Source organism: Chionomys nivalis, chromosome 15 (genome assembly GCF_950005125.1).
Source record: "Chionomys nivalis chromosome 15, mChiNiv1.1, whole genome shotgun sequence".
NCBI lineage: Eukaryota > Metazoa > Chordata > Mammalia > Rodentia > Cricetidae > Chionomys > Chionomys nivalis.
Window position 1 is genome coordinate 788,755 of NC_080100.1, and position 27,188 is coordinate 815,942.

At 51.1% G+C, this 27,188-nt stretch overlaps 1 protein-coding gene across 1 annotated transcript; it reads left to right on the forward strand.

Moving 5' to 3' along the window:
- The first annotated feature begins 1,712 nt into the window (after positions 1–1,712).
- Nkd2 (NKD inhibitor of WNT signaling pathway 2) lies at positions 1,713–26,563 on the forward strand. The gene is made up of 10 exons (XM_057789721.1): positions 1,713–1,901; positions 2,012–2,047; positions 2,301–2,410; positions 19,444–19,504; positions 20,537–20,664; positions 21,180–21,275; positions 21,906–22,050; positions 22,631–22,715; positions 23,108–23,235; positions 24,360–26,563. The coding sequence occupies exons 1-10, from the start codon at positions 1,877–1,879 to the stop codon at positions 24,935–24,937; spliced, it is 1,392 nt and encodes a 463-aa protein (XP_057645704.1). The 5' UTR covers positions 1,713–1,876; the 3' UTR covers positions 24,938–26,563.
- The last annotated feature ends 625 nt before the right edge of the window (positions 26,564–27,188 follow it).

Sequence of the window (27,188 nt, forward strand, 5' to 3'; positions counted from 1 at the left end):
CAGCTGGTTTGCCCAAAGGTGAGCCTGGGTTGTGAGAGACAGTGAAACCTGTCCTTGTTGGAGCCTCCCTCAATGCGACTTCAATGGTGGTGATGGCTGTATTTGCAAACATTTCCCCAGATACAGCTGTGGACACTGATCTGCGAGTCCTTTCCTGGAACTCCCTTTCTTCTTTCTCACCCTCTCTCAGATAAAGGAGGAAGGAGGTTAGGTGGGTAAAGTGGTGGGGAAGGAGTCCCCATAGTGATGCAAGTCCATTCCATTTCTGTCATGTCTGTGGCTGTGACATGGTTCTGTTTAGGGTAAGCAAAGTTTGCCCTGTTTTTTGCAGTCAAGAATCCTCAGTATCAGCAACTCCAAAGGAATTCAGAAGTTCAAGGCTAGCCTGGACTACAGATCCTGTAGGAGAGAGAGACAAAGAGAGAGAGAGAGAAAGAGAGAGAGAGAGAGAGTGTGTGTGTGTGTGTGTGTGAGGGGGGGAAAGGAGGGAGGGAGGGAGGGAGGGAGGGAGGGAGGGAGGGAGGAAGAGAGAGAGGACATAAAAGATTACACATCAAATGAGTCCATTTGTAGGAAATTCCAGAATAGGAAAATACACAGAGAAAGGGGGAAAGGGGGCTCATTGTTTCCTGGGAATGAAGTTCTTTGGAGGAAGTAGGTGCTAAAGATAAATTACTCTAGAAGTCAGACGTTCTAGACTGTGCTGTCACACCTATGAACAGACTAACAGCCACTGGATCTTGAGTGGGAGAGTGGTCGGGGATGTGAACCACATCTCAAGAAAGCTGAAAAGAACAGAGGCTGTGTACCAGGCACGGCATACAGAAAAAATTATGCATTTGTTCTTGAAGCCATTGTGTTAAAGAAGATAGGGCTCTGTAGGGAACCAGAGAAGTATCATCAGAACAAGCTGGGGCTCAAGAAAGAAGGGAGAAAGATCTCTCTGAAGATAAGCAGGCCAAAGAACAAGAATGGGTGATCCCCTCCAAGAGAGAAGCTACAGGAGGAGATAGAGAGACGGGTTTCAGAGTTTAGCCAGTCAAAGAGGGGCTGGTTAGAGCCAGGTGGACCAACTAAGGACTAGCAAGGACCCTGCCCCAGCTAAAGTAAAAGGGAAGCGTGCAGAGCCAGTTCAAACTGATAGGCCCAGCTGCTCCTTCATCAATGTGGAATTGAAAGAGGCCAGAGATAGGCAGACATTTGGGAAGGAAGGAAAAGGGATCCAGCCCAGCAGACCAGGACAGTTTGGTTCTACCTGCTCTCCACTTCTTCCAGGTACCTTCCTGTGGTCTACCTCCGCCCGCCCTTCGCAGAGTCTGGGTCCATCCCCTCTCCAAGCCAAAGTAATTAAGAAGCGTTTTTAAGACCTAGATGACTCCTTCCAAAGGAGGACTCTAACACTCATGAACCTCTTTAATTTGGTATCTCAAGACCAACATTTGGAAGGGGGTGGAAGATGTCTCCTGCAAGAAACCTCAGAGTCAGAAACCCGGAGTCCACTGCAGGGCCTGCCTATCCTCATAGGTACCCCGTGTATGTCTCCTTGGTTATGTGTAACACGGTAGAAAGCAGTCGCTTTGGTTCCCAACAGCCTAGTAAAGTCCCAAAGCACAGGGGTCCAGTGCGTTCTGGGCCGCGGCCGCGGGGGGCGCTGCGCGAGCTGCTGTTAAAGCCCCGTCGCGGGCGCGCGCTCTCAGAGTGAGTCCGGCAGCTGCCCGCGCCGCTGTCTCCCGCTGCCCGGCCAAGCCTCGTCCGACTGCCCCGTCCGGGATCCAGGCTTCACGAGTCGCTCTCCGCGCACTATCCACCCGCCCCGGGCTCTGAACCTCGGACGTGCACCTGAGAGCGCGGCCGGAGGTCCAGGCCCGGCGGCGACATGGGGAAATTTCAGTCCAAGCACGGTGAGGTGCGGGCCAGAGCGGGAGGGGAGGGTGGCGATGGAGGAGGGTGCGGGGGCCTCCGCCACTCACTGTCCCTTCCCTCTTCCCCGCGTCCTTCGACCGCGCTGCAGCTGCAGCAGCCTGCAAGCGGAGAGAGAGCCCCGAAGGTAAGCCCCGGCGCAGCCAGGGCGCGAGGCGGCCCCCGGGCCGGATGCGCAGAGCTCCGAGCTTGGGGCGCGCCTTGTCTCGCGCCCTCGGGTGGGACACGCCATAGGTCTCCGGGAGCGCGTGGTCCTGGGGTTCTGGAGACGGGGTGGGCGCCTCGAGGCGGAATTGGCAAAAGCGCACCCCGCGGGGCTTACGGTCTCCTTTCTTCTCCGTGGGTACCGTGTTTCCCACGCATCTGTGGGCGGGCCACAGGGGACAGCTTCGTGGTGTCCGCGTATGCGAGTGGCCGCAAAGGCGCGGAAGAGACCGAACGGCGCGCAGGAGGCAGCGGCGGCGTGGAACATCGCGCACGGGACAAGCAGGTAAGCGACCGGGTGGTGGGCGGGGTCGCGCAACCACGGGCCTCCCAGGACTGGGAGAAGTGCCCTAGCTGTTCCTTTTTATCACCGGGAGATGCAGAAACCATGACTCAGATGGCTGGCCTGAGCCAGGATAGCCCGTCCCTTCCCAGCATCTGCCATAGTATCCCAGAGGGGGATAGCGTGGAGGTACTGGAATCCCCACGCGCTAAGTTAGGGGTGGATTTGTGGCTCCACTTCTTGGTCAGGAGGAGCTGGTGAAGAGGCTATGAGGCAAAGATTGGGATCAGCTGGGACTATGATATCAGTATTCCAGGCTTGAGGCATCCAAGGTGATTCCCAGGTGTATTTTATTACCACTTACATTTGCTGAGGAGTTGTTGGTGGCCAACTGATGTCTCTGAACTTCGTTCTCACTGGGAACCTGGGACTCTTGTTCATGTCATGGGAAAGCATACCCTTGGAATCCCCCACTTGAGAGCAGTGGTGTTCAGAAAGGGGCACAATTTAGCTGATGAGGAAGTGTGTGTCTCTGGAGTTTGAGAGCCAGAGCATCTTTTCTGGAGAGTGCAGGTGCTTCTGGTGTAGTTGTGGAATTACTAAAGTGAAGCAGCGACCTTGGATTGTGTGTGTGTGTGTGCGCACGCGCGCGCGCGTTCTGGCCTGCATTGTTTCCTCTGCTTTGTTCTTCTTTCATGATAAGGTCTTTCTAAGGTGGGAAGAGCAGAGTCTCAGCAGGACTGACTTAAGTATCTATAGTCAACAACGCTGTGTTTCCTGGTTTTCCTTATCTAGCTGTGGCTCCTGGCCAGGTCGTACCTGGAGTTGAGGCCCTAGCCCAGTCATTACCCTCACTGTACTCAGGAATTCTTGAAGCCACATTGCTGCGCTGGTGCCTGGCAGCTTGGGCTGTACCAAGCAGCCCTTTCCCAGGTCTGGGAGGTACTCTATCCTCACCTTGTGTCTTCTGTCTGGAAGGTTTAATGGGGACAGTTAAGAGTTGGGTCTCTGTCTTTTCTCAAATCCTTTTCACAGTGTCCACTGTTCTGCCCAACTCAGTGTCCTCCCAGGAGCTGTTCCTTGAAGAGACCAGCCCTGATCGCTACACAACTTCCACACTACGAACTCCCAGAGGCTTGCGACAGACCTTTGGGGGACTTGTATCTCCTCGTCTGGGTTCTCATCTGCTCTTTTGCGTTCGACTCTGTTACTGAGCTGCAGTGGTCTGTGCATCTATGTACATCTAAGACACTTGGGTACCACGTCCTGCCCTGAGTGGCCATCCTTGCTATTTCCAGAAGCTCTGCCATATGGCAGCACCTATGTTGCTCCTTGCCTGGGGCGATCTAAAGGGAGGGGCGCGGGTTTGTTAGCAATAACCAAGTGATGGTTTAGAGAGAAGCGTGTGACATCAGAACTACTGTGGTCACAGGCTTTGAGGCAGAACTGATGGGGCTGTCGTCCAGGCAGCAGTTGGTGGTGGCTCTTCTCAGTGTAGATGAGCTGTCATCCATGGGACTCCGCTTAGGATAATTTCCTTATGTGTGCACTGTTCCACCAGACTATATTTAATTTCTCCAGCTCCCCCTAAAGCCGACAGGAAATTGCACAGAAGACAAGAGTCACTGTTTTCTGTTGTGAATTAAACACAGATTTCCATTTAGCCCAAGGAAGGAGCATTCTGCTCACTCTAGTGGTAGAGTTTTTAACTTGGATTCTGAGGGATCTGCTTGTATAAGTTCGGGAGGCCATGAGAGCCATGTCCATGGCTGTCTGTGGACATTCTACAACTGTCTATAGTTGTAAGAGGGTGCTCAGCCTGTGGATGACTGTGTGTGGTCATCTTGCACAAACTTGAACTTCACAGTGTGACTCACTACCTCCACCCACATCTATCCGACCATTCTCTGTGTGCTGACATACCTTTCACAAGGAGATAACCTTGGAAAATATGGGAGTGACCAGTGTGAGACCCTGTGGTGTCTTTGGGAGCTGAACTCTAGACCAGGGCTGAATTCGCTGTGCAAACCTTGGCTTCTAGTTAAAACAAAACAAAACAAAATAAACCCTTAACCCTCATTATCACCTTGCCTACAGGTTCATCAGAATGGGAAAGCTTGCCCACCTATCCTCTGATTCCTTCTAACCATCTAGAATTCTCTGGAGCCGACTGGAGGACCTAAACCTTTTAGCTCTGCTGGTCCTGCTATGGCAGGGGTAGCCAGGCCTTCCCCTGACCTGGACCGGGAGCCACCTCATCTGAAAACTTACCTGCTTCTGCTAGAGAAAGGGAGATGTTAGCCTTTGAGAAACTCCTCATGTTTTTGTCACAGCCTAGATACTTTCCTATTCCTGGTTAACATAGAAACATGACACACGGACTGTGAGCCATCTGCAGGGAAGATATGGAGCTCCAGGGAGGTGATGGGTCCTCACCTGCTAAGCTTTAGAGCCCCCAAGAGGAAGCAGTATTTCCCCGGACTACTCACAGAACAGCTGGAAGGGAGGCCCTGGAGGTGCCAGGGTGGAAGAGGGTAGCCTGGGTGTCAATCATCACAGCACATCATTGTTGCCCCTCGTTCTCTCTGTGCCCTGAGTCCGGCTTTTGGGACCCAAGTCTGACTCTTGAGAAGTTGGCAGAGAAGTGCATAGTGACCCAGGGCCCACTTTGATGCAGGAACACCAAGGACAATCCTGGGAGAATCTCAAGGAGCACTGAGGCTCCCCAAGATCAAGTGGTCGAGGGGCATTGAATCCCCGCCCCTTCCCTGCTTCTGAAGTTGCAGGTGTCTCGCTGACCCCCACATAATCTGTGATAAGTTGAGTGGTTCTTACCCAAGGGGATTAAAACAATCTAGCAGAGGCCCCGGGACCCACCTTGCAGGAAATGCCTCTGAGAGAGGGGAGACAAAGCTGGCCTGCAGACCCAACCTGAGGGAGCTTGGAATAATGTTTCAGGCACATGGCTGAAGTTTACTTCCCATGCTGTGGATGGCGCTAAACAGAGAAGGGAAGGGAGGCACAGGCCAGTGGAATGTCCCTGTATTGCAGAAAGTGTTGTAGTCATCTCAGGGGTTAAGGCCTCAAGAAGTAGCCAAATGCCATGCACTCAGTGTCTGACCCAGTCTGGTACTTGTGGGAGGCTCTGGGGCTGCTGGGATGCACTCTGAGAGGCAGGGCATACTGGGCTCTGCCTTTGCTCATTGGCTAGCACTCTGCCGTCTTATGACAGGAGCCCTGGGACCCTGACCATGTGAGGCCACAGTTAGGGCTGGAGGGGCAGATTCCTGATATCTACAGTGGGGAATCCTTCTGTGTGCATTGGTCGTTGGAGCCGTGTTCCCATGGGATTTGAGTGCTCCCTGCCAGGCACAGAAGGAGCAGATATGTACAGATGTGGATGTGCCCACCCCTGCATCCGAGGAGCGTCATATAAAGTGCCTGGGCCAAGGATCTAAGAATGTGGGGCATTTTGCCCCAGGCTGCCACCTAGATTCGGGGGGGGTTTCATAAACAGCTGGGACTGAGGGTTGTATCTGGGCGGCTTGTCATGTCTACGTTTCTAAAACAGCTTCAAATCACAGCTGCTGGAGGAGCTAAAATTTTGGCTTCCTAGAAGTATTAATTGGTAAGTATTTCTCATTGAGATAGTCAATGAGAGATTAACACTCTTGACCAGAAGTCCTGTTCAACCTGGAGCCCTGGTGGGGAGTGAGGGGTCTGAAGTAAGCTGGGGTAAGGCCAGTAGGGGTGGTATAACTAGGAACCATGGCTCCAGCCAGATACAGGGGAATGGCCTGGCCTCATGGGCACTCTCCTAGAACTGTGGTCCAACATTGCGTGCAGGAACAGGCTGGACAACTTCCCAGGGGCTACAGCTTGTCAAGAGCTTGATATGCAGGCTACATATCCAGACCCAGACGCTTCCCAGCACTAGGTACAGCCCTACTTGCTCTGGACCCTGTCTGGGGTCAGGGATTTGTAGTTTCTGTTTCTTGATAAGCAAGAAGTAGACAGGACTATGTCTTACTCCCAAGCCTCAGTAGTGAGGTCAGGAGTACCCACTGGTCTTCTGCACAGAGGTCATTGAAAATCCTGGTCAGAGTGAACAATGGGAGCTCCAAATGCCACAGCTAACTAAAACATGACTCTTTCCCGCTATGGCCAGGATGTAGGAAACTGTCTCTATCCACAATGCTGTGACTTAGCCATGTGGCCATGTCTTGTGGCATCTTCCACACGTCTCTGAAGCTCAGCTTAGCTTGTTTTCTGTGGCCTTGACTTCACATACTTCTCATCATCTAAGGAGAGATGAGGGGTCTATAATGGGATATTGGAGCTTGGCAGAAGCTATCCAGAGATTCTCCCAGGCTAGTCCCCCAGGAAGTCAGTGCTAACCACCTGTCTGTGGCTAGGAAGCCTTGCTCTTAGGAAAGCTGAACTTTATGTTCTTCCTATAGGCGAGAGGAGCCCCCGGAATGTTGCCTGTATCAGAAAGTCTGTGGTTATGAGGACAGGCTTGTGTCACCCCGGGGGACTATGGGGAAGCTGACCCACAGCAGCTCATGAAGGCTGTTGTTCCTGACTGGCTGGTGGAGAAGTCCTACAGAGCCGTGTGGCTCTGTGGGTCACAGGAAAGAGTTGTTCATGGAGAAAGCTCATTTGTATAACCCCTGGATATATGCTGTATTACTGAGAGTGAGGTTGGCATTAGATGGAGCAGCTGTGGGTGCTCTTAGTGGGGGCAGCACTGAGCGGTACGTACCCTCATGCCATTCAGCTCATCCACACAGGAGCTCTGCTCACCTGAGGCCTTGACAAATAGGGAAGCACATCAGGACACTTGTGCCCAGAAGGGTCTGGTGAGGGTGTTACTGCTGTGTCTCTCTCCTCTTTATAGCCTCCTGATGGGCTTTTCTTCTTACAAATGATAGGGTCTGAACCCAAGAGGCCCCTATCCCTCCAACCCAAGCACTTCTGAGAAATCAATTCTGTGTTTTATGAGTTTTGTGGTCAGAGAGCGACCAGGTAGGGCAGGTCCCCAGAATCTGTCCTGGGTTATGTGAGAAAGAGGATGGGATAAGCCCTCATGCTGCACAGAACTGTCTGTGCCCGCTGGGGCACTGTCCATGTGTTTGACCTGTCAAGTAGTTGGGAGACATGCTAGCAAGTAGAGGCAGGTGGGGCCCAGGTGGCCATAGCTTCAGGAGAAACATGGGGCTCTGGGGTGGCTACAGGGTCATTGGATCATGTGACTTAAATTAGGCTTCTCACACGTGAGGTGGCATATGGAAAGGTTATCACCCAGCCCCCACCCCCTTCCCAGTCCTTTGCTCCGTTGGCTTTCTATGGTTATATTGGGCTGTCAAACACGAACACCCTCTGTCCACTGTGAGCATCCAGCACAGGTCACAGCTTGTGGGCTCCTCTTGGACTACCCTTTGGAGGATGATCCTTGGGCTCTATCCTGTTTTATTAACTGAGATTGGAGGGGTAACATTTGAAACCTGGCCTAGAACATGGCCTGGCTACCTCACCAGGTACATCTATGGCCTGTTAGATACTCTGGCCATCCTGGGCAGAAACACAGCACTGGCTTGGGCAAGACTGACTGGCTGGCTGGAGCTGCTACTGACAGATAAGCCTGTTAGTGATCACAGCAGGCTGCACCCCCCTGCCGGGCTGGTGTGTGCTGTGATCAGCTTTTGCATTGATGGGAGATTTGGCAGCATCTGGCTGGCAGCCCTTCGTGCCAACATTGAACAAATTTGGTCTGTTCGATCCTGTTTGCCACGCACAGCTGGAATGTACTGATGGCAGGGAAGCCCTGCAGCCAGAAGGAAGGATTTGTTTTACTTTTGTTCTGCAGAATCTTCTCAGTTAACCATAGCTAGTTTTGAGCCCTGAAATCAGAGAAGCTAAAAAGCATGTAATATTTTAATACATAAATTCAAATGGAGATTATTTTAACATATCAGGCATCCTGGTATATCGGCATCTAGAGCTCTGTGAAGGATGTTCTGTGTGCTGGGAAGCACAGCCCTTTCTGCTGCTTGTCCCCAGAATTGTAGGTACCACTAGCCTTTGTTGTGGGTGGGGGAAGGGGACTGGCAGGGCCTCCTAGCATCTTTTATACCTGTGATGTGGAATTCCAGAGTTGGTGTGTTCACTGAAGGGAAATGAGATATTTGTATCTCCTTGAAGTGAAAGCCTGACCTCATTCTGCCTCTGAGGAAGAACCTGCATGAAATAACCAACCTGGAAAAATAGGTCCCTTTTCCTTTCCGACCCAGGGACCTAGCACAAAGCCCTCACTTGAGGAACCTCCAGTGTTCTCCCAGAGAGACTGAGAGTACAGATGGTCTGGCCAGACCCTTCCACTACCTTCTCACCCTGTTCAGTGTGCTCTCCTGTCCTTCCTGTCCTGTTAGTGCTCTTGGTAGGGAAGTCCTAACTGCTCACCCAAAATGCTGACTTCATACCCTGCTCAAGTGTCCCCTGTCCACTTAGTCCCCCTTTCCCATAGCTGACTGGACTCCTTAACTGTACTGGAACTGGGTCTCTAACCTCTGTGCAACCCTGGTTCTTGCCCTCCTGGGGGTGCTCAGAGCCCCCTATATATCTCACCCAGTTCAGGATGTCAAGCCCACGAGTCTCCCAGATGAGTAGGGTGTCCCTGGACTTGGCCTGTCCTTATCATTCCCTGTGTAGGTGTTCCCTGGGGCTCCAGCTTGTTGTTCTCTCTTGTTGACTGGCAGGATTAGCCCTCGGGCTCCTATAGTGACCTACTAGGCTGGAGCTGCCTTCTGCTTGCGCCAACTCTAGGCCAACCTCACCTTTGCTGGGAGTCCTGGAGCCATTTTCCTGGGGTCAGGGAGAGCTACTTTTAATCTGAAGATGACATTGTATTTTGGGAAAGATCAGTGGGGAAAAGGGAAGCACATTTATACTTGCTTTGACAAATTCCTTGGAAAGTGTGTGTGTGTGCATGTGTGTGTTGCTCACAGTTGCGTCATAGGGAAGAGTGGGTTCCAGAAGGCTACGAGAATCACTGGTGAAGCAAACAGAGGAAGAAGGTGAAGCCAAGTAGAGCTCGAGTGGAACGCAGAGTCTAAAATGCTGATGTGAGGCCACAGAGGGTAGACATGGCCCAGCATGAGGCCTAGAAAGACGGCACAACACACTGTCAACAGAATACCAGCTGCAGTGGTCACCTTCTAGCAGCCTGATCTGTGTGGACTTCAGGGGAGATAGGAATATGGTAAGGAAGTGTTTAGGGGTAAAAGCAAAAAGTATTCCAAGCAGGTGAGAGAAGCCACATCAGGGGGCATCTGAAGAGAAAAGATGAACGGTTAAAGAAGAAAGGTCTTAGGAATCAGGAGAGGAAGGTGGCTATAGACCCCACATGCCAGAGCTTATCCTTAGGACCACTCAGTTCCTACCCCGAGACCTCTTTTGGAAGGAGGCACTAAGACACAGCAGAGTTAGGTGGTTCACTGAATCACACTGTAGTAAGTTCTGGAGTCTGGACCTAACCTGTGTGAGTCTCCTGACCCCTACCTCCCACCCATGAGCTAGCTGCTCTCAAGTCCCTAGGTTACCTCCCTGATCAATACCTCAGCCATTACTAGGCTGAAGGAGGAGCTCAAGATAAGGGCTTCTGGATGGTTCAGAGGGTGCAGGACAGGATGGTGAGGTGACATCAGAGGGGAGGTAACCTTGACAAAGGGTGGCTGTCCAGAGTCACGGGGGCCCTGCAAGTGCAGAAGCCCCAAGGCAGGAATAAACAGTGCAAATTCCAGGAGGAGGGGAAGTATATACAGAGAACGAGCTACACCCACCTCCTAGGAGCTGCAGTAAACAAAGATGTGTGTACCAACCTTTCTGAGGCTCTAGGAGGCTACTTACTGTCTGTGACAGGCATTACAGCTAGAAGGGTACTGGAAGCTCTAGGGGAGCAATGACACCCCCCCCTCGCCGCACTTATGGGGATTCTGGGACCCACCCCATGGCTGTGGAGCAGGGGAGGTGGCATAACCCTGTCTTCAGACTTGTCTCAGTTGATTTGGGCTTTTTAAAAAAAACACAGCTGGTGTTGACTCCGAGAAAAGAGCCTACTGGCACTTTATCTTTGGATCCCTGGCTGTGTTTTGAGCAGTAGCCGATGGAGTCGGTTGTGGCTGGGCATAATTGGCATGATTGGAACCAATGGCATCTAATGATGTTAGGGGATCAAAGCGGCATGCATACCGTCTGTGGGAAAACCAATGAAATGGTGACCCCATCCCTTCCAGGCATGGCAAGGCAGCAGGAACTGGCCACTGGCTTGACATATTTATATCCTGACAGAAAGGGCATCAGCTCATCTGTGGGGAGGGGAAGCAGGAAGAAGGTTCTTTGCACTTCGTCTCAGGGTTCCTTTCACTTGTGATGCATTGAGTAGGATAGAGGTTAGCACGAAACAGGAAGACAGGCACCTGTTTGTGTGTTGGGGCTCCTCAGGAAGTAGTTAGGGGAACGGTGGGTACCATATCTCTGCCCATGCTGCAGGGGACCAGAGCCTTGGTGGATGAAGAAACCAAGCCAGAGCTCTCACCTCTTGCTGGCCACCTCCAGCCCTAGCAGCCAGACTATGCTTAGCCAGACCCTTTGGACTTGATTCATATCCTAGGAGCCCCTGCTGTGTCTAGGCTTTCTACCTGGACTTCCTTCCTTTCAGCTCTCCCTGCAGCTGCGCAGCCTTCAGCTGCCTGGAGCGGGTACCAATTTCTGAAACAGACTATTAAGAGGTGACCATGTAAGCTTGTCATAAGGACCCCACCAAATTTCCTTAGGGCGGGTTTGGAGGATCTAGTTTTGGCCTTTGTCCCTTTAAGACCTTCATGCAGCTGCTGCCAGATAGCATAGCTCTGAGACCCCCTTTGATCTCCACAGCCCAGCCAGGCAGCAGAGTCAGTGAGGGTACATTTCCACAGAGAGCACTTAACAAAAATGAACACCATTTATTGCTTTTTCTGAGTTGTGAGCTCCCCAGGGGCCTGGCGCCGGTTTTTAGCCTGCTTATCTCTGGTAAGAACACCACATCACACAGTACCTTCCAGAGTAAAACAAAAACAGTAACTTAGGATTCAGGCGTGTTCTCTTCCAGCTTTGGAATTAATCTGCCTTTGAAATGAGAAACATAAAGCTTTAATAGGAATGAAAAGAAACAAAGGTGTCCAGTGGGTTTCCTGAGTAGCAGTCTAGATGGCGGAAGCTGTGTGGGGTCTGCGTCTGGGTTCTGTTTTGTGATTTTGCAACCTCTGTGGACCGTGAGTGGTCACCATCAGAGAGGGCTGGCCATCCTTGTTGAAAAACGGCTGTGGTATCAGGCATAACTGAAGATCATCAGGGTGTAGACCAAGCTACAAAGCGACCACAGAACACCGAGGACTAAACCAACAGCAGTGTCAATGTCTAAGACTGGAAACGGGGAAGTAGTGAGCATGGTTGACGTTAGTTAATTCTCTGGGCATGTGTGTGTAGAGTGTGTGTGTGTGTGTGTGTGTGTGTGTGTGTGTGTGAGAGAGAGAGAGAGAGAGAGAGAGAGAGAGAGAGAGAAAGAGAGAGAAGAGGAGGGAGAGGGGAGAGAGTGTGTGTGTGAGAGAGAGAAGAGTGTGTGTGTGTGTGAGAGTGTCTGTGAGAAAGTGTGTGTGTGTGAGAGAGAGAGAGGGAGGGAGGGAGAGGGGAGAGTGTGTGTGTGTGAGAGAGAGGGGGAGAGAGAGGAGAGGGAAAGGACAGAAAGGGGGAGAGTAAGAGTGTGTGTGAGATAGGGGGAGAGAGAGAGAAGAGGAGGGAGAGGGGAGAGAGTGTGTGTGAGAAAGAGAGAGGGAGAGAGGGGGGGTGTGCAGACATGAATATACACAGGCTTCATACACACATGCATGTATACATTTATCGTTTTAAATATTTATTATGTATACAATATTCTGTCTGTGTGTATGCCTGAAGGCCAGAAGAGGGCACCAGACCCCATTACAGATGGCTGTGAGCCACCATGTGGTTGCTGGGAATTGAACTCAGGACCTTTGGAAGAGCAGGCAATGCTCTTAACCTCTGAGCATCTCTCCAGCCCCCGCATGTATACATTTAAAGTGTGTTTGGAAAGCACTTTGCTTCAAGGTGGGCCCTCTGTTTCTGTGGATGCCTTGGTTTGCGACGGATTCCTGGGAAGGAGAGGCCTGGGGCTAATAGCGCTCTGCTTCCCACATGTGTGGGTTGATGTGCATGATACAAGTCACCTGAATCCTTCTGAGTGAGGGGTAAAGTGTCTTGCTGACCCCTTATTGAGTATGACCTTCCTGGCAGCATCTCACGTAGCAAAAGTTTCTCCTACAAGTGGCCAGGGTGCGTTCTTGTAATGTGTTCAGTGACTCAGGCACCCTCTTCCACTGTCTAATATTCCCTGTGAACTAGCCATGTGCTGTGCTCCTTGGTGCTTGTGGACAGTAGATGGTCAGCTCCCCACAGGACACTATGGCTGATCAAATCCTGCAGTGAATGTGGGCCCTTTAGAGGACCATTTTGGGGTCATTGTATTTTAGGGTGAGTGGGTATTGGGAATGTGGCCCATGCTATGTTTTCTATTATTAGTCAAATGATGGAAATGATTGGACGCTGGTAGGAACAGGAGGAAGAGGATGGCAGAAATATTTGTATTTTCTGGCCTGGACAGAAAATGGTGGAGGGCAAAATACTGAAGGTGAAGGATGAGTGTGTGTTTTAGGAAACCGTTACTCTCCCAGCTACCCATCTTTTATAAATTACAGGCTTCTGTTATCATAAAATTCCTGATGAAAATGGTCCAATTCCCCCCAACTAAAAAAATGTGTAGAGCAAAAACATCCTGCAGATCTTAGAAGAAAGCAAGACGCTAACATGCACTTGCTGTGTTCCCTTCCTGTGGTGGCTTTGGAGTCATTGTCCTTAGACATCTTGTTTTGGATTCAGGCACTCAGGACCTCATGGCCCTCAGCCCCTGCAGGGGACCGCCAGGCACCGCAGGAACTGCTGGGCCCCTACTGCACATGTGTCGGAATTATTAAGCCCATAAAACTAGATTGTCACATCTGAAACTGTTTAGCTGCTGAAACTGAGACGGGACTTCAAAGCTGGCCAAGCGTTTCCAGACAGACGAGCGGGCTGGCACCTGGAAGTGAAATTCCAGCCCCTGGCGGCAGGCAGAGTGGCCTCCTCACCTTTTCCTAAGAAAACACTGTTCCTCAGAGCCTAGGGCTAGATGCCACACCTGGAAACCTATTTGAGGAACAAGGTCCCTGCATTTGAGGACTTTCAAAGCCATCGTCACCCGGGGTCCACAGCTTCCCGGCTCTAACGGTGTCTATAGCCTACTTTCCCTCTGTCTCCTCCTAGCCTCCTGCTTCTCCCTAATCCTTACTCCACTGGTACCTCCCCTGAAGCCTCTTCATTTCCCTCTTGACCCTGCTGGCTCTGGCACTGTGATGGCCCTGGCTTCAGTCGTGTCCTTCAGGGCTGACCCATGGGTGATGCCCTGAACTCGAGATGCCTGAGGGATGCCCACATCAATCCCACACACAGCATCAGATGTTCTTCTGGCTCCCTGGGCTCTCCTGCAGACCTTCAGGTGCTTACAGCATACACTTGGGGTACTACTGGCTGCTGTCATGTATTTCTCCACCTCCTGACCCCACAGACATGGCGTGACTCTCACATAAGTCTTACAACTCTGTCTTCCAGAGGCAATTCCTCTGTCACCAGCAGGCGATTCTAGCCTGGGCTCACCCCCAGCACCAGTCTTAGAGTGACCAGGACTGACATTGCAAAGCTTCCCCCAAATGCTATGGGAACGCTACACCCAAAGGTCATCCTGGTGGTCTCTGTCACATTTCTGGAGAGTTCTGTGGCTGGGTAGAATGGGTGCAGGGGTCTGTCAGGGACTAGGAGGTTAATAGTTGTCAGAAGCTAATGTTGGAGTTGACATACAAAAAATCCATCCTAGTACTTGGCAACCATGTGTTCTAGACCACACACCCTTCACAGAGGCCCTGTGGTGCCAGCCCCAGTGGCCTCCTCACCTTCTGTCTCCCTCCCGTAGAGTACCACTAAATCCCCACTTCTCTCCCAACCCTGCCTGTTTTTGCCTCTGTATTTTTTTTTTTTATCTGACTGTATCTGTCTCTCGTATGTCCCTCCCCACAACCTCACCCCATCTCTGAGACATTTGACAAGGTCTGGCCATTCATCCTAGTCTGTGTTTGAGGGGGCACACAACATCAACCTTGAAATTGATAGGTGGGGCCAGTGCTTCCACAAGCATAAGGGTTGTGGGCCAAGCGGAGATGTGGACTTAGTCACAGAGAACAGGATTCTGTGGGAGCTGTCATTGTCCATCCCTCCACTAGAGGCATGACTTATTACTCTACCTGAGCCTGGATTCTTCTGACAGCGGAAGTCCTTGGACCTGGCTTCAGGAAGGAAGATGTGGTCTTATCTCTTGGACTAGTCACCCAGATAGTTTTCTAGACAGGAGCAAATATTTGCCCCCTAGAGAAAGAAAATTCTCAGAAGCTGGGTGTGGTGACGCATGCCTCTAATTCCAGCACTTGGGAAGTGGAGACAGGAAGGCCAGCAGTTAGATACTGTCCAGCCCACAGAGGCCCTGTCTTAACAACCCATTAAAAAGGAATCCTATAGAGGAGCCTGAGGAGGGTTCTGGCCTCTTTGAAAGAACCTGCATGTGTCCACCAGCATTTCTGGCTTTCACAGAGCTGCCCTGGGAGTCCAGACGTCTACCAGGTGCCCCTTCTCCATATCATCCTCTTTCCAGAAGAGAGAAGCTTGGTTTCTAGAAACTCTGAGACAGGTTTAAAGGAACCTTATCTCTTGGTGCCAGTTTGCCTCCAGCAGCCCAGTGGTATACCCTGAAGAGTCAGGTGATTGGTGACTGACAGCTACACTCGCCTGACCCTCGCACGAGGCCCATGTGAAGACAATGTTCTCATGTGTCTGAGTCTGGGGGACACTTCAGGCAGTGAGAAGCCAGCACACAGTTATCCCGAGGCCCATCTGCCCTGTGCTTATTCTCAGAGCTGCCTATGTTGAGTGGGCATTTGGAAGACGCTGAGGCCCTGCAGGTTCTAGTAGGTGATATGATCCAGGAACATGACCCTCTTTCAAGGACAGGTGTGCGCCACCATCTCTGATTCTGCTGTGTGCTGACCGCAGGACAAGTTGCCTGCTGACTTAGGGAACTAGTACTCTGGGTTTGTTTGGAAACTTCCTCACTCGCTGCTGCCACCAAGTGGCAATTATAGGGAATGTTTGTGGACTTGTGACCTGAACCAGCCCGGGGCCTCTTACCTCCTGAATGGGATGATGGAAAAAGACAGGGTTGTGGAGAACTGTGAGCCCCTCATTTTGGGTGTGAATAAACGGGTGTTTGTAGGATGTGGACTATCCACGAATGTAGCCAGCAAGGCAAGTTAATCCCAAACACAACATAGATGCTTTCCACCTTATTTATGGGTCGTGTTCCCACTGTGGCATGGGTCCCCAGTGGCTAGGAGAACACCCATCAGAGACTGGAGCATAAAATGGTGATGTTTTAAGGGCAGCCAGCAGGGCCTGGGATAGGGTGAATACTGGAGGGAGGTGGCCCTGGGTCAGACACTGAAGAGATGTGCAGAATGCTAAACTGGAGTTTCATCAGGCATCTGGGGTCCATACTGACCCGGACAGGGCCAGACATCAGTGTCTAGCAACTAGAGTTTAAATAGAGTTTAAAGAGATGTAACGCTGGACCTGAGAGGAATGGCTTCAGAGGCCAAAACAAGGAGGGTCTGGTAGAGGGTGTGGCTCAGGTTCCTCAGGAGGAACTGAAGTGAATGAGAATGTCACACTCTGATTACCAGACTCTGTCACAACAGGGGTAGGTATTGTCTGCCTCTGACTTGGCTGTATTGGGGAGGGGGCTTCATTCCTGGCCAGTGGCCCGGCACAGGTTTTATATGATGTAATTAAAGCCCTTGGCTCTTCTATTTAACTAAAGCAGCTCAGATTAAAGGGCATTTCTATGTAGGCAGGACAGATTTGACTTAAATCACCAGGGAGAGGCCAGAATTACCCCACAAACATTCATTTTCTTCTTTGATCCAGGGCCTCTGCAGCCACCCCTGGACTAGTGCTTAAAATCCTCTATGTTCCGGGGTTTGGGGTATGCTGACGGTCTGCTGCAGTGGCCCTGCCCACATGGTGTGGCCTTGGTCAATTATAGCAGCCCTGTCCTATTATTGTAGCCTCAGGAATGTCCCAGGAGACCAGCCTAGAATTTGTGTAGGATCTTTTTTTCTTGTATCGTTTTTCTTCTTGCAGTGCTGGGCTTTGTACCTAGAGCGGTGCATCCCACGTAAGCTGTCTTCCACTAGACCCATCCCAGCTCTTTCTGAATTAAATCTTTTTGTTTCTCCATCTACCAGTGCTTTTAAAGTCCATGCAAAGCTCCAAAACCTGGCACTCAAAATTATTTGTAAAATAAATGGAAGGTATTAATGAAAGCTAGTGGTCCCAGCCTGACACACAAGATAAAAAATGGTATGTTATAGTAAATCAGAGACTAGCAACCCTAGGCTCTAGACTTCAGCTGTATCTCTATCTTGGGGTGCTGTACCCACTAATTTCTCAGTGAGATATTTATCTGTTGAAGGATTCAAGCTGTAACCAAGAGCGAATGGCCCTGGAGTTCCATGGGGGAAGGGACTGAGAATCTTGGGGATCCTCTCACTTGTACCACTTTATAGGCCCGTCCTGGAGGCAGGTGCAGGTGATCAGGAGATGCCCATCTTAGTGTCTGCTCCACTTGCCCTTGCCCCCATCATTTAACGGTGACTCGAGTCTCCAACCCTCTCCCTGGCATCAGCCAGCTTGGGTTTCCCTGCATAACTGCATTTTACGGGCAGTAATCTACAACCCTGGGATTTGCAGTCAGACACAGGACCCTGGATCTGTCCAGGATAAAGCTGAGTCTGGGAGGTCCATGTCCTTAGATTCCAGCTTCCATGCCTCACAGAGAGCTGGAACTGAAGCTTTACAAGTTTCTATGATTTCATGTCACCTAGGGTGAACTGGCCCTTGTCCCTCTAGGCTTGGGTCTCCAGTCTTAGGACAGAAGGACATGGCACTGTGCACTGTAGACATAAAACTCCTTGCACTTCAGTAAAATCAGATCTTCTGAGCCTTGAGTCTGTGGCTATTCAGTGAATGAATGAGGACGCCTACACCTTTTTAAGGGGTCTTACTGTGTAGTCCCGGCTGTCCTGAGACTTATTGGCCTCAAACTCAGAACCTCTGTCTCCCAAGTGGTGGGATTAAAGGTGAATGCTACCACACACAGCTAGAAAGGGAACTTTTTAATAATTATGAGGTTTTCCCATTAAGACTATCTCCAGTGTGATCCCCTAAATAACATCCTAAGAACAAGCTATATAGGCAGCCTCTCCCTAATGGTTCCCATGAGTTGGGAGGTCCAGAGACGATTGAGGTATTTGAGATGCAGATATGAGCAGGGTCTCCTCTACTTCCTGGTCCTAGTCATTCACCCTTGACCATTTTGATCTGCCATGCGGGCTCCTCAAATGCTGTGTTTCCCAAAATCAGTGCACAGCCAAAAAAACCTAGGAAAGAGCTCCTCCCTTTCCCCCCTGCTGTACTCCAGGGTTCAGGAGCCCAACACTGGGTTTGTCCTTACCAACCTCACACAGCTAGTACCCAGAATACGGCTGTACTCCTGTCTCTGTCCCTTGCACCTGAGCGTTTCTGGTATTCCTCTTCCACACATTCTGCACAACAGTCAGCCTGTTTATTCAGGCTTGGGCCTTTTCATGGTTATTGTCTCGTTTGCTACTGGAGGCAGAATGCTCTCCCCACTCTATCACAAAGGCATCAGGTTTTTACATATGCTCTGCCAGAGTCTGAGTGAGACCTGTGTCCACAAGGTGGTGCTAGGCAGCCTGCCAGGCATCCCATATTCGCCACAGTGAGGAATAGGGTGAGAGGTATTTCTTGTTCCCGTGGTCACTGACAGAGTAAGAATGTGCAAAACTGAACCTGGAATACTGTTTTCTGGATGAGATATAAAATTGGGGAACCTTGTCTTTCTCCTGCCTCCAGATACAAACCAAAAGCATCCTTTGGCCCATGTTACCCCTAGGGACACTGTCATCTGGCCGATTGGATGGGTCTTAGCTCAGCTTCCCATCTACTTGAAGCCTCTCAAAGCTTTGAAGCCACCTGGAGTCAAACATAAATGCCAGGAAACTGGTGGGAAATGCTCCTGGGGGCGCTGGGGGCTGAGAGTTCCCCCACCACGAAGGGCCCTTTGATTACAGATGGCTTCCATGGAACATTTTATATTTCCTTTCTTGTAGCCTTTGCTTCTGTGGATTATTTACAAGAACCATGTGAGCTTTTGTTCTGCAGAGTTTTCTTGGCTTAAACATCGCCTGGATGTGTTTGAAGTCCTTCCCATTTTTCCATAACTGGTCTTGAGATCAGCTATAGTCCAAGGGAGTTTCTTGGCAGCCAACCTTGCTCCTCAGTCCAGGACTGGAGGAGACAGCGGCCCCTCTGCAGCTCCAGTGAATGCCATCCTGAGTTGATTCCATGGGTACCATAGGGGCAGCTTTAATGCCAGGTAGGGTTCTTGGTCTCAAGGTTTATATTTGGGAGTTGGCTGTGTTAGGCCTGAGCTACAGGGAGGTCCCAAGTCTCACTTTGGACGGTGGGCTTTGCTCGCAGACAATGAGGCCCCATTCTGGAAAAGACTCCAGCACATGGTCCTCATGCATTCTGTTGTATGAAGCTGGGATGGTGTATGGGAGCCTACAGATTTAGAGGCCTCTCCAGGTCTGATGCCGGCCTCTATTCAGGTCTCAGCCTCAAGAGCTCATATAAGAGCTCATATCTGTTGTCTTCCTCGGGTCTGCTGAGCCTCATGGTCATGTTGCCCTGTTCTTTTGCAGGACCTGCCCAATGGGGATCCCAGGGAGGGGCCTTTCTGGGAGGACACAGGCTCTCTAGAAGGTGAGTCCAGCTACAGCAAATGCTCCCAGACTTCACCCTGACCTTAGGGCTCACACCACAGAACTCTCAATACTGGCATACAAGAGCCAGGATCAGTTGGTTCCTACTCTACCAGGCAGGCATCTCGGATCAATCAGTGGAAGCAGTAAAATGTTGAACACAGTATCCCCACACCCTTGTTCACTTAGTGTTTGTAGTTCTAGGACTGAACAGGGAGGCTGGGCTTCATGGGATGGCACTCTTGAATTCTGAGCTAACATGATTAGTTAATACAGTGTGGAGTGGCGGAGAAGTACTAAACATACCACTTGTGACTTGTCTTCCTCTGCTGAGCCTCATGGTCATATGAACCCCATCTGAGTCACTATCATGTGTGCCTCTTTGGCAGAGTCACCCCACACAGAAATGTGGTAAGTTCATCCAGTCTGCTAGTAGGTGCAAAGGAGCGGCCCACAGACCCACCTTCAGACAGCAGCTGAAGCCCAGAGGGGCTCCCAGATCTGCCTGCTAAAAGTCAAGCCCTGTATCCTCTTAGCTCAAACCTGGACAGACACATGACCAGATGGACCTGGGCCTCTCTCTTGAGCAAACAGCTTGAGACCCACCCAGCATCCAGGGAGTCAGGGGAGACAAGACTGCTTGGCCATCAGATAGCCCACGTGTCCTTTTAAGTGGGTTCTGAATTGAAGGTGTTGGAAAATGACCACGAGAATGGGGAGAAAAGTCTGGTGAGGACTCTGGATTGGAGATCACTCTTACGATCTTGAAGGTCCTTCTCCTACCCCATCTTTACAGTGTTAGCCTAGAGGAGACAGACTGCTCACTGGGGGCCACTATGGGATACATGTGCAGCAAGGGCTTACCAGGTTGAGGCTAACCCAGGTGAGGCCTCTCTCTACTTTCCTATTCTACAGGAGCATCCTTAGCTCAGGGCCTGGTAGAACAGAAGAGAGCGGACATAGTCAACCCATTTCCCCTGTCCTCATGCTACTCACATGGGACAAGCCCCTGCCTCACCTCTTGTTCCCTCAGTTGTGCTGCCCCCTGAGAAGTCTGAAGGCCATGAGGGCCAGGGGCAGCTCTTCAGCGTGGACGATGGGGAGAAGGTAGCCACCCATGAGGGCCTGTTAAGAGCCAGCAAGAAGCACTTGAACATTGATGTAAGTCCTCTCCCCTGCACACCTACAGGAGGGGTCTCTAGGGGCCAGGATAAATAGTGGTGGCCTAAATGGGGACCATGGATATTCCAGCCCTGGGGTCTCTGTAGACTCCGAGACCTTTAAGCAGGACTAAAATGTGCCGCTCTGGTGGGCTGCATGGTATTGCTGTGGAGCTGGCCATGCTGGGCAGATGGGCCTCCATATGTAATGGCATTCAGCACTACTGGATGGGGAATAACAGCAGGATCTCCTGCCCCACAGGCAAGAACACTTGGTTCTAATTCCTCTTACTCAAAGTGATCCTAAGTATTTGCATGCACAGGCACAGATACCACAGGGGAGAAACGGAGTCATAAGGCATAGAGTTAGTACATCACTGGGGTGGGGGTAGAGCTGGGGAAGGATAGAGGTTGAAGGTTGCAAGCCAACTGCCCTTCAGCTTCTTTGTCCTGGCTGGAAACTAGGAAGACCCACAGCTGATTTTCTTGTTTCCTATTCCTGCGTACCACCTACAGGCCCTCCAGTGTGATGTCTCCGTGGAAGAAGACAACCGTCAGGAGTGGACATTCACACTGTACGACTTTGACAACAGTGGGAAAGTCACCAGAGAGGTAATGTGCCCACATGCGTCAAACCACCCATAGGGTGAGGGCTCAGGTCAGGGGTGTGGCCTCTTGAGATGCAGAACCAGTCTGGTTCAGTAGAGATGTCTGAGTTGTCAGATGGAGAGACAGAATGAGTCTTGGGAGGAGGAAAAGACTAGAACTTTGCTGAGATAGAAGGGGAGGCAGATAGGGGACCCACTTTTATAGCCTCTGCTAGCTGGTATCTCTTTTCTCTGAAGTCTACACATCTCATCAAGTCCAGCATGGCCTTTCTCTATAGCTGTGATGTCCCTAGGCCAAGCCTAGGTGAACAACCCTTCATGGGGCAGCCTGAGTTCTTGGAGTGTCCCTGCTCCAATGAGCTGTGTCCAGGAGGGCAGAGGAAGCATCTGCATGTGACATTGATGCTGGAAAGGTTACATGCTCGTTTATCTAATTTTGGAATGTAAAATATATGGCTTTAGAAACAGACAGCAGGGCTACCTTTAAGCCAAGCATGACATCTGGAGCAATTCTGGGCATAAAGCAAGGCAGTCTCTGATGGGGACTAAGTGGACTCAAGGTGCCTGCTGTAGCTAGGTGGTGAATACATGCTTGGTAAAGAAGGTCTCTTGAAATCTGTCATGTTGGTCCCAGGACATGTCCAGCCTAATGCACACCATCTATGAGGTTGTTGACGCCTCTGTCAATCATTCCTCGGGCAGCAGCAAGACCCTGCGAGTGAAGCTAACTGTCAGTCCTGAGCCCTCCAACAAGAGGAAGGAATGTCCTACTGGCCAAGGTGAGGGGGTCTATGCCAGGAGCCTTCCTGCTCAGATGGCGCCGTCTCTATGAGCACTGCCCCTCAGACAGGCCTATACAGGGTGGGCCGCTCCTACAACCACCTGATTTATGCTTCACACTTACTTGCTCTTCCCTGGAGCACTTACCTCTCCGCCACTGACCCCTGGATATCGGCCTTGTTCATGTCCCCTAACTGCTTTCACTCAAAAATTTTGTTTCCATAATGTCCCAAGCAGGACCTGGTACCTGGCAGTGGACAAAACTGTGTGCTCAGTGAGTGGATGGATGAGCAAGGAAAGTAATTCATTAACAAAGGGCAGAGTGGTGTAGACCTCCATCCCAAGCACTAGGTGTGCAACAGGGTTAAACGTTCACGGCCAGCATTGGTCATAGCGAGACTGTGTGTCATAAAATATGACAATAAAACAGAATAAGTGGATGGACGGATTCATACGACATGGAGAATGAGTGGGTGAAGGACAGGCCGAAGAATGTCTGAGTCAAAGCAAGGATCAGCAGGTATGTAGGGCATGAACAAATGGATGCTCCGTGAGGCAAAAAGAACACCTTTCTTTCAGACCGGGAGTCCACTCGTGGCAGAACAGAGAGTGAGCTCACAGAGGACCCCCGAGCGGCTGATAGAAGGTTGTCTGCCTATAGCAGGTGAAGTGTGGGGTCAGGTGGTTGCATCCTGCAGGCCTCCCTGGGGTTCCTGTCAGCAAGGGTGGGGAAATAGGTAGGCCCTGTGTGCTGTGAAGGGTGATGTACCTGGGTGAGGTTGAGCACCATGCTATGCAAAAGGAAGCAAGCAGGGGCCATTGTGGCCCCCAGTGAGGTGACCTGGGGTGGGATCCTGGGTCCTGGTAGGCTGCCGTAATGAGCTGTGTACCTTAATTCTCTGGACAACATATATTACCCAACGGCTTCCCTTCTGCCTTCTTTAGACAGTGGGCGCTAGTCAAAGTCCCCACTTCACCTCCTAGACAACTGTCCACCTCTGCAGGCACTCCTGCCACATGTCTGAAGCTCAGGCCTGTCCTCTCTGCTCCACACAGGAAGCCCAATGCTGATTCCCAGCCCTGCTCTGTGCGAGTACCCTACTGTGTGGATGAGAACACAGAGCGCAGGAACCACTACCTGGACCTTGCAGGCATCGAGAACTACACATCTAAGTTTGGTCCTGGTAGGTACTAGAGGACCTGCCCTCTTGGTGTAGATTCCTCCCTAGAGGTGCAGGCAGGCATGGGTAGGCTCTGGAATTCCAATGGTGCCGGGTCTCAGGTGTCCACTCCTCGCCTGGGCATCCCATCATCCTTTGCGTAGATGTGAACTCACACTTACCCTCCAGCACTGGCAGGGACCTGGAAAGCAAGGTGGTTAAACATCCAGGTGTGTGTATGAGGCATGCCTTGGCTTAGGGAAAATGGAGCCTTCCAGGATTTCCAGCTTGTGTAGAAGACGCGGACAGCCAGTACTGTAGACACTTGTACTGCTCTACTCAATGTTCCTTTCTGATACTGAGATTCATGAGCTGCAGCCTGGCAAGTCCCCCACTAGCACCCATCGTTTCTGGGGTCCACTTGTGACAGTATCTCTGTTAAGTCCCCTCCAATCTGTTCCAGATAACCAGGGCTAGAGGTCCCTGGTTGAAGCTGATCCTCACCTGGAAGGGGCTGGCTCTGTGTGCTTAGTTCTAGAGCTTCAGTCCTCTGATAAGGGCATCTGAAGAGGTAGATGGGGATCCAAAGAGTTTACTGGGGAGTTGACCACAAGTAGCCCCCCTGTACTGAGGGCACTGTGCAGGGCCAACCTTAAGGGTTAAGTATTTCATGAAGCTACAACCAGGTTATTCTGGAAGTCTCCTCTCTCCTCTCTTCCTCCTCCTTCCCTCTGGGTGTGTTATGGAGAGAGGGAAGGGGGACATATTAATGAATTCTGGTCCTTCACTGGAGTATCCCTTAATAGGACACAACTTTCTGATGTCCCCTCATGTCCTAGACAGAGCCCTGACTATGCCAGTAGAGAATCTCTCCTAATAGGATCCACAACAGGGATAAAGGGCCAGCTGAACCAGGCAGCAAGTTGCCAGGGTGGCTCTAAGCCTCTTTAAAGAGTAAAACAGTGATATCCAGGGTCCTTAATGTGGGGCTGACTCCCATCTGAATGTCAGATCTGGGACTGAGTTTGGGGCATCTGGCCATCTGATCTGTAACCCAGTCAGCAGGTCACTTCTGTTGCAAACCCACAGTGCAGGTATGACATGTGTCCCAAGCCTTACTCTGGGCCACCACTGTGTCTTGTCCCCAGGGTCACCACCTGAGCAGGCCAGGCAAGATCATCACGGCAGGGCCACACACATTCCAAGCAGATCCCGATCACAGGAGTCGGATGCCCACGCTGTACACCACCGCAGGTCCCAGGTCCTGGCTGATCATGTCGTACTAACTAATGAGTCTGCTCTCCGGGCCCTGGCTGCACAACCCCGGCTCAAGGGGCAGGAGAAGCAGTTCCTCAGGTCACCCAAGGGTCCAGGAAAACCTCTTGGGGCAACAGGCAGCAGCAAGCCAGGGAAAACGCTCACCTATTGCCTGCAGGCTGTCCCACTGCCCCAGGGTGCTCAGGATGGCCACCACCTTCCACAGCCTCCACCACAGCCCCCACCTCAGCCCTATGGTCACAAGCGGTACCGGCAGAAGGGCAGAGAAGGCCACTCGCCACTCAAGGGACATGGCCAGCCTACCATGGTGGAGCATGAAGTGGTTCGGGACCTGCCTCCCATGCTGGGGCCTGAGGGCTACATGGTCCCTGTGATCCAGAGGCATGAACACCACCATCACCATGAACACCACCACCACCATCACCACCACCACTTCCACCCATCCTAGCACCCAAACAAGTACTCTGCCCACATGCCCTCAGGGACATAGAGCAGGTGCTGGCATGTGCCCAGAAGAGAATACAGCATTCCCTGGCCCAACACCCAGCTGCAGATGTCGAGATGGCACCAGGCTGGATATTCATGGACAGAGCCTTCCTTTCTCCATGCCACTTGGATACCAGTACATTTGATGCAGCTGATGGCTCTCAGTAAAAAGTGCTACTGTGTGATTCAGACAGCCCACACGTGAGGACAGAAAGGCATCAAGCTCTTACTTTTGCTGCACACCGTGGTCCTGGGATGTTTGAGAGACTGTACCTAGACACTCTTCATATCCTTTGACTTTTGGGTGCCCTGCATTGTTACTGGCACAAGGCTAGGAGCCAATGGAGATGGAAGCGTTCTGTGGGGTTTATTCATTATGAAGTCCGCAGGCTGGGCTTGCCAAGTGGCTCTTCAGTGCACCACGTCCTTAGTTTCCCACATGATGTCAAGCAAAGGAAACAAAGAGGTCAGGGTATCAGCAGATGTGGAGGGGGCATGAGTGAGCAGAGGGGCAGGGTGGTGTTCAGCGGGCAGCACGAGGCTTGGTCTCCAGAGCTTCCAGCATCCCAGGTGGATGCAGATAAGACACAGGTTGAAAAGGATCAGCTACCACGCTGGAGGCCCTCACCTAGGCTGTGCTCATTCTTGTACCAAAGTGTCCCTTCTACAAGGGCTGCAAGGGTGTGGGAACCTTAACAAGCCATGGTCTTTTGACTCCACCAGCACAGGATCCTGTAAAAGCAATTTTTACCTCTCGTGAGTTTGTACAGGTGGTATTATGCCTTCTTAGCATATATGAAATAGTGCATTCTGTAACATGCCATACCTTGTATTAAAACAGACTTTTCTGAGCGCTGTGGTCAGTCTACCTATACCTTGTAGCTACTGGCGAAGATGACAGGTACGTGTTATGAAGGCTGAGTGCTGTAGAACCATCTTGGCTAATGCTGGTTGATGTTCACAACTCTATAGTAATTCTTCTAAGATATATATTTGGACTGGTCTAAGGAAAATCAGAACCCTAAACCCAGAATTCAGCTCATGCTAACAGGAACACTGGCACCATATCCACTATGGCCACGGCTTATGCGGACTGCTGAGAAGCAACACTTTATCCTCTCTCCTTTAAACACTAAATTCTATGGAATTCCTGGAGATCTGAGTGTGATGTCTCCTGTGAGCTGTCCCATATGCATAGGGAGACCTGGGGATTATCAGCCCTCAGAAGGCGGCTGCTGCTGGTCACTTCACAGGTAGAAATCACACACATGCTCCTGAATACCAAAAGACTAGTGTGTGCCACCCTTATGCCATGGATGTGGAGATGGTACACATCACTCACACGCAGCAGAGGGACTGAGCAGGAATCATCATGGCCACCCAGCTGGTTACTCAGAATGTAGCATTCAGGCCGAGAGACATCACACAGGATATTCCTAGTGACACCTTGGGCTATGGTTCAGCTGAACACCTAGAAGTGGGGAGATCCTGCCAAGTCAGAACGTTGTTTTAGAAATTCAGGGCAGGTAGAAGTCCTAATAAACTCATGGCAGGGGCCCAGCACCTGCTACTATGAGAATGTTAAGCAGAGGAGTCAACACCACTCCATCCAGCTGAGGGACCAAGCCTTAGATGGCAGGGTCCTCTGTGGCAGTGCTACATATATGAGGCTTATAGAGATGGGAAAGCATTTGTAAACAAAATGGAAAAAAAAAAAGTAAAAACAAAAGTCAGCTCGTTTAGATAGGTGTGGGAGGCTACAATTCAAGACCACCCTGGACTATACATAGTGAGACTGCTTCCCCCAACCACCCCCGATTGCTTGTTCTCCAACAGTTAGCCACTGTGGATGTGGTCACTAGTGTCTGCAAATGTAGTTGAGGATGGTGAGTCTGCTAAGGTGCAGTAACTTGGCCAGGGTTGATGCAGGGACTCCATGACCATCCAGAAGTAAAACTGCAATGTGACACTTAGTCTACTCTGTGCTGGGTGCCAGGACAGTGTCTCCATGGGGGTTGGTGGTACCTGGCAACGGGAAAGGGCGGCTATTGTCAGGGAAACAAAAAGGTCTTGGTTAAGCGAAGGCTGAAGTTGCTATGTGTTCTTAGAACTGAACATCCTGCTATCTGTACATTTCCAAATAAAAACCACCAAGGGAACAACAAAGGTGTTGCCAAGATGCCCCTTTCTCAGCAGATACCCCATCACTTTCA

Coding starts and splice junctions, on each gene's coding strand:
- Nkd2 (XM_057789721.1), top strand. CDS start 1,877: ATGGGGAAATTTCAGTCCAAGCACG. Junction 2,048..2,300: donor GCGGAGAGAGAGCCCCGAAG/GTAAGCCCCGGC, acceptor GGCGGGCCACAG/GGGACAGCTTCGTGGTGTCC. Junction 21,276..21,905: donor GTGGGAAAGTCACCAGAGAG/GTAATGTGCCCA, acceptor TGTTGGTCCCAG/GACATGTCCAGCCTAATGCA.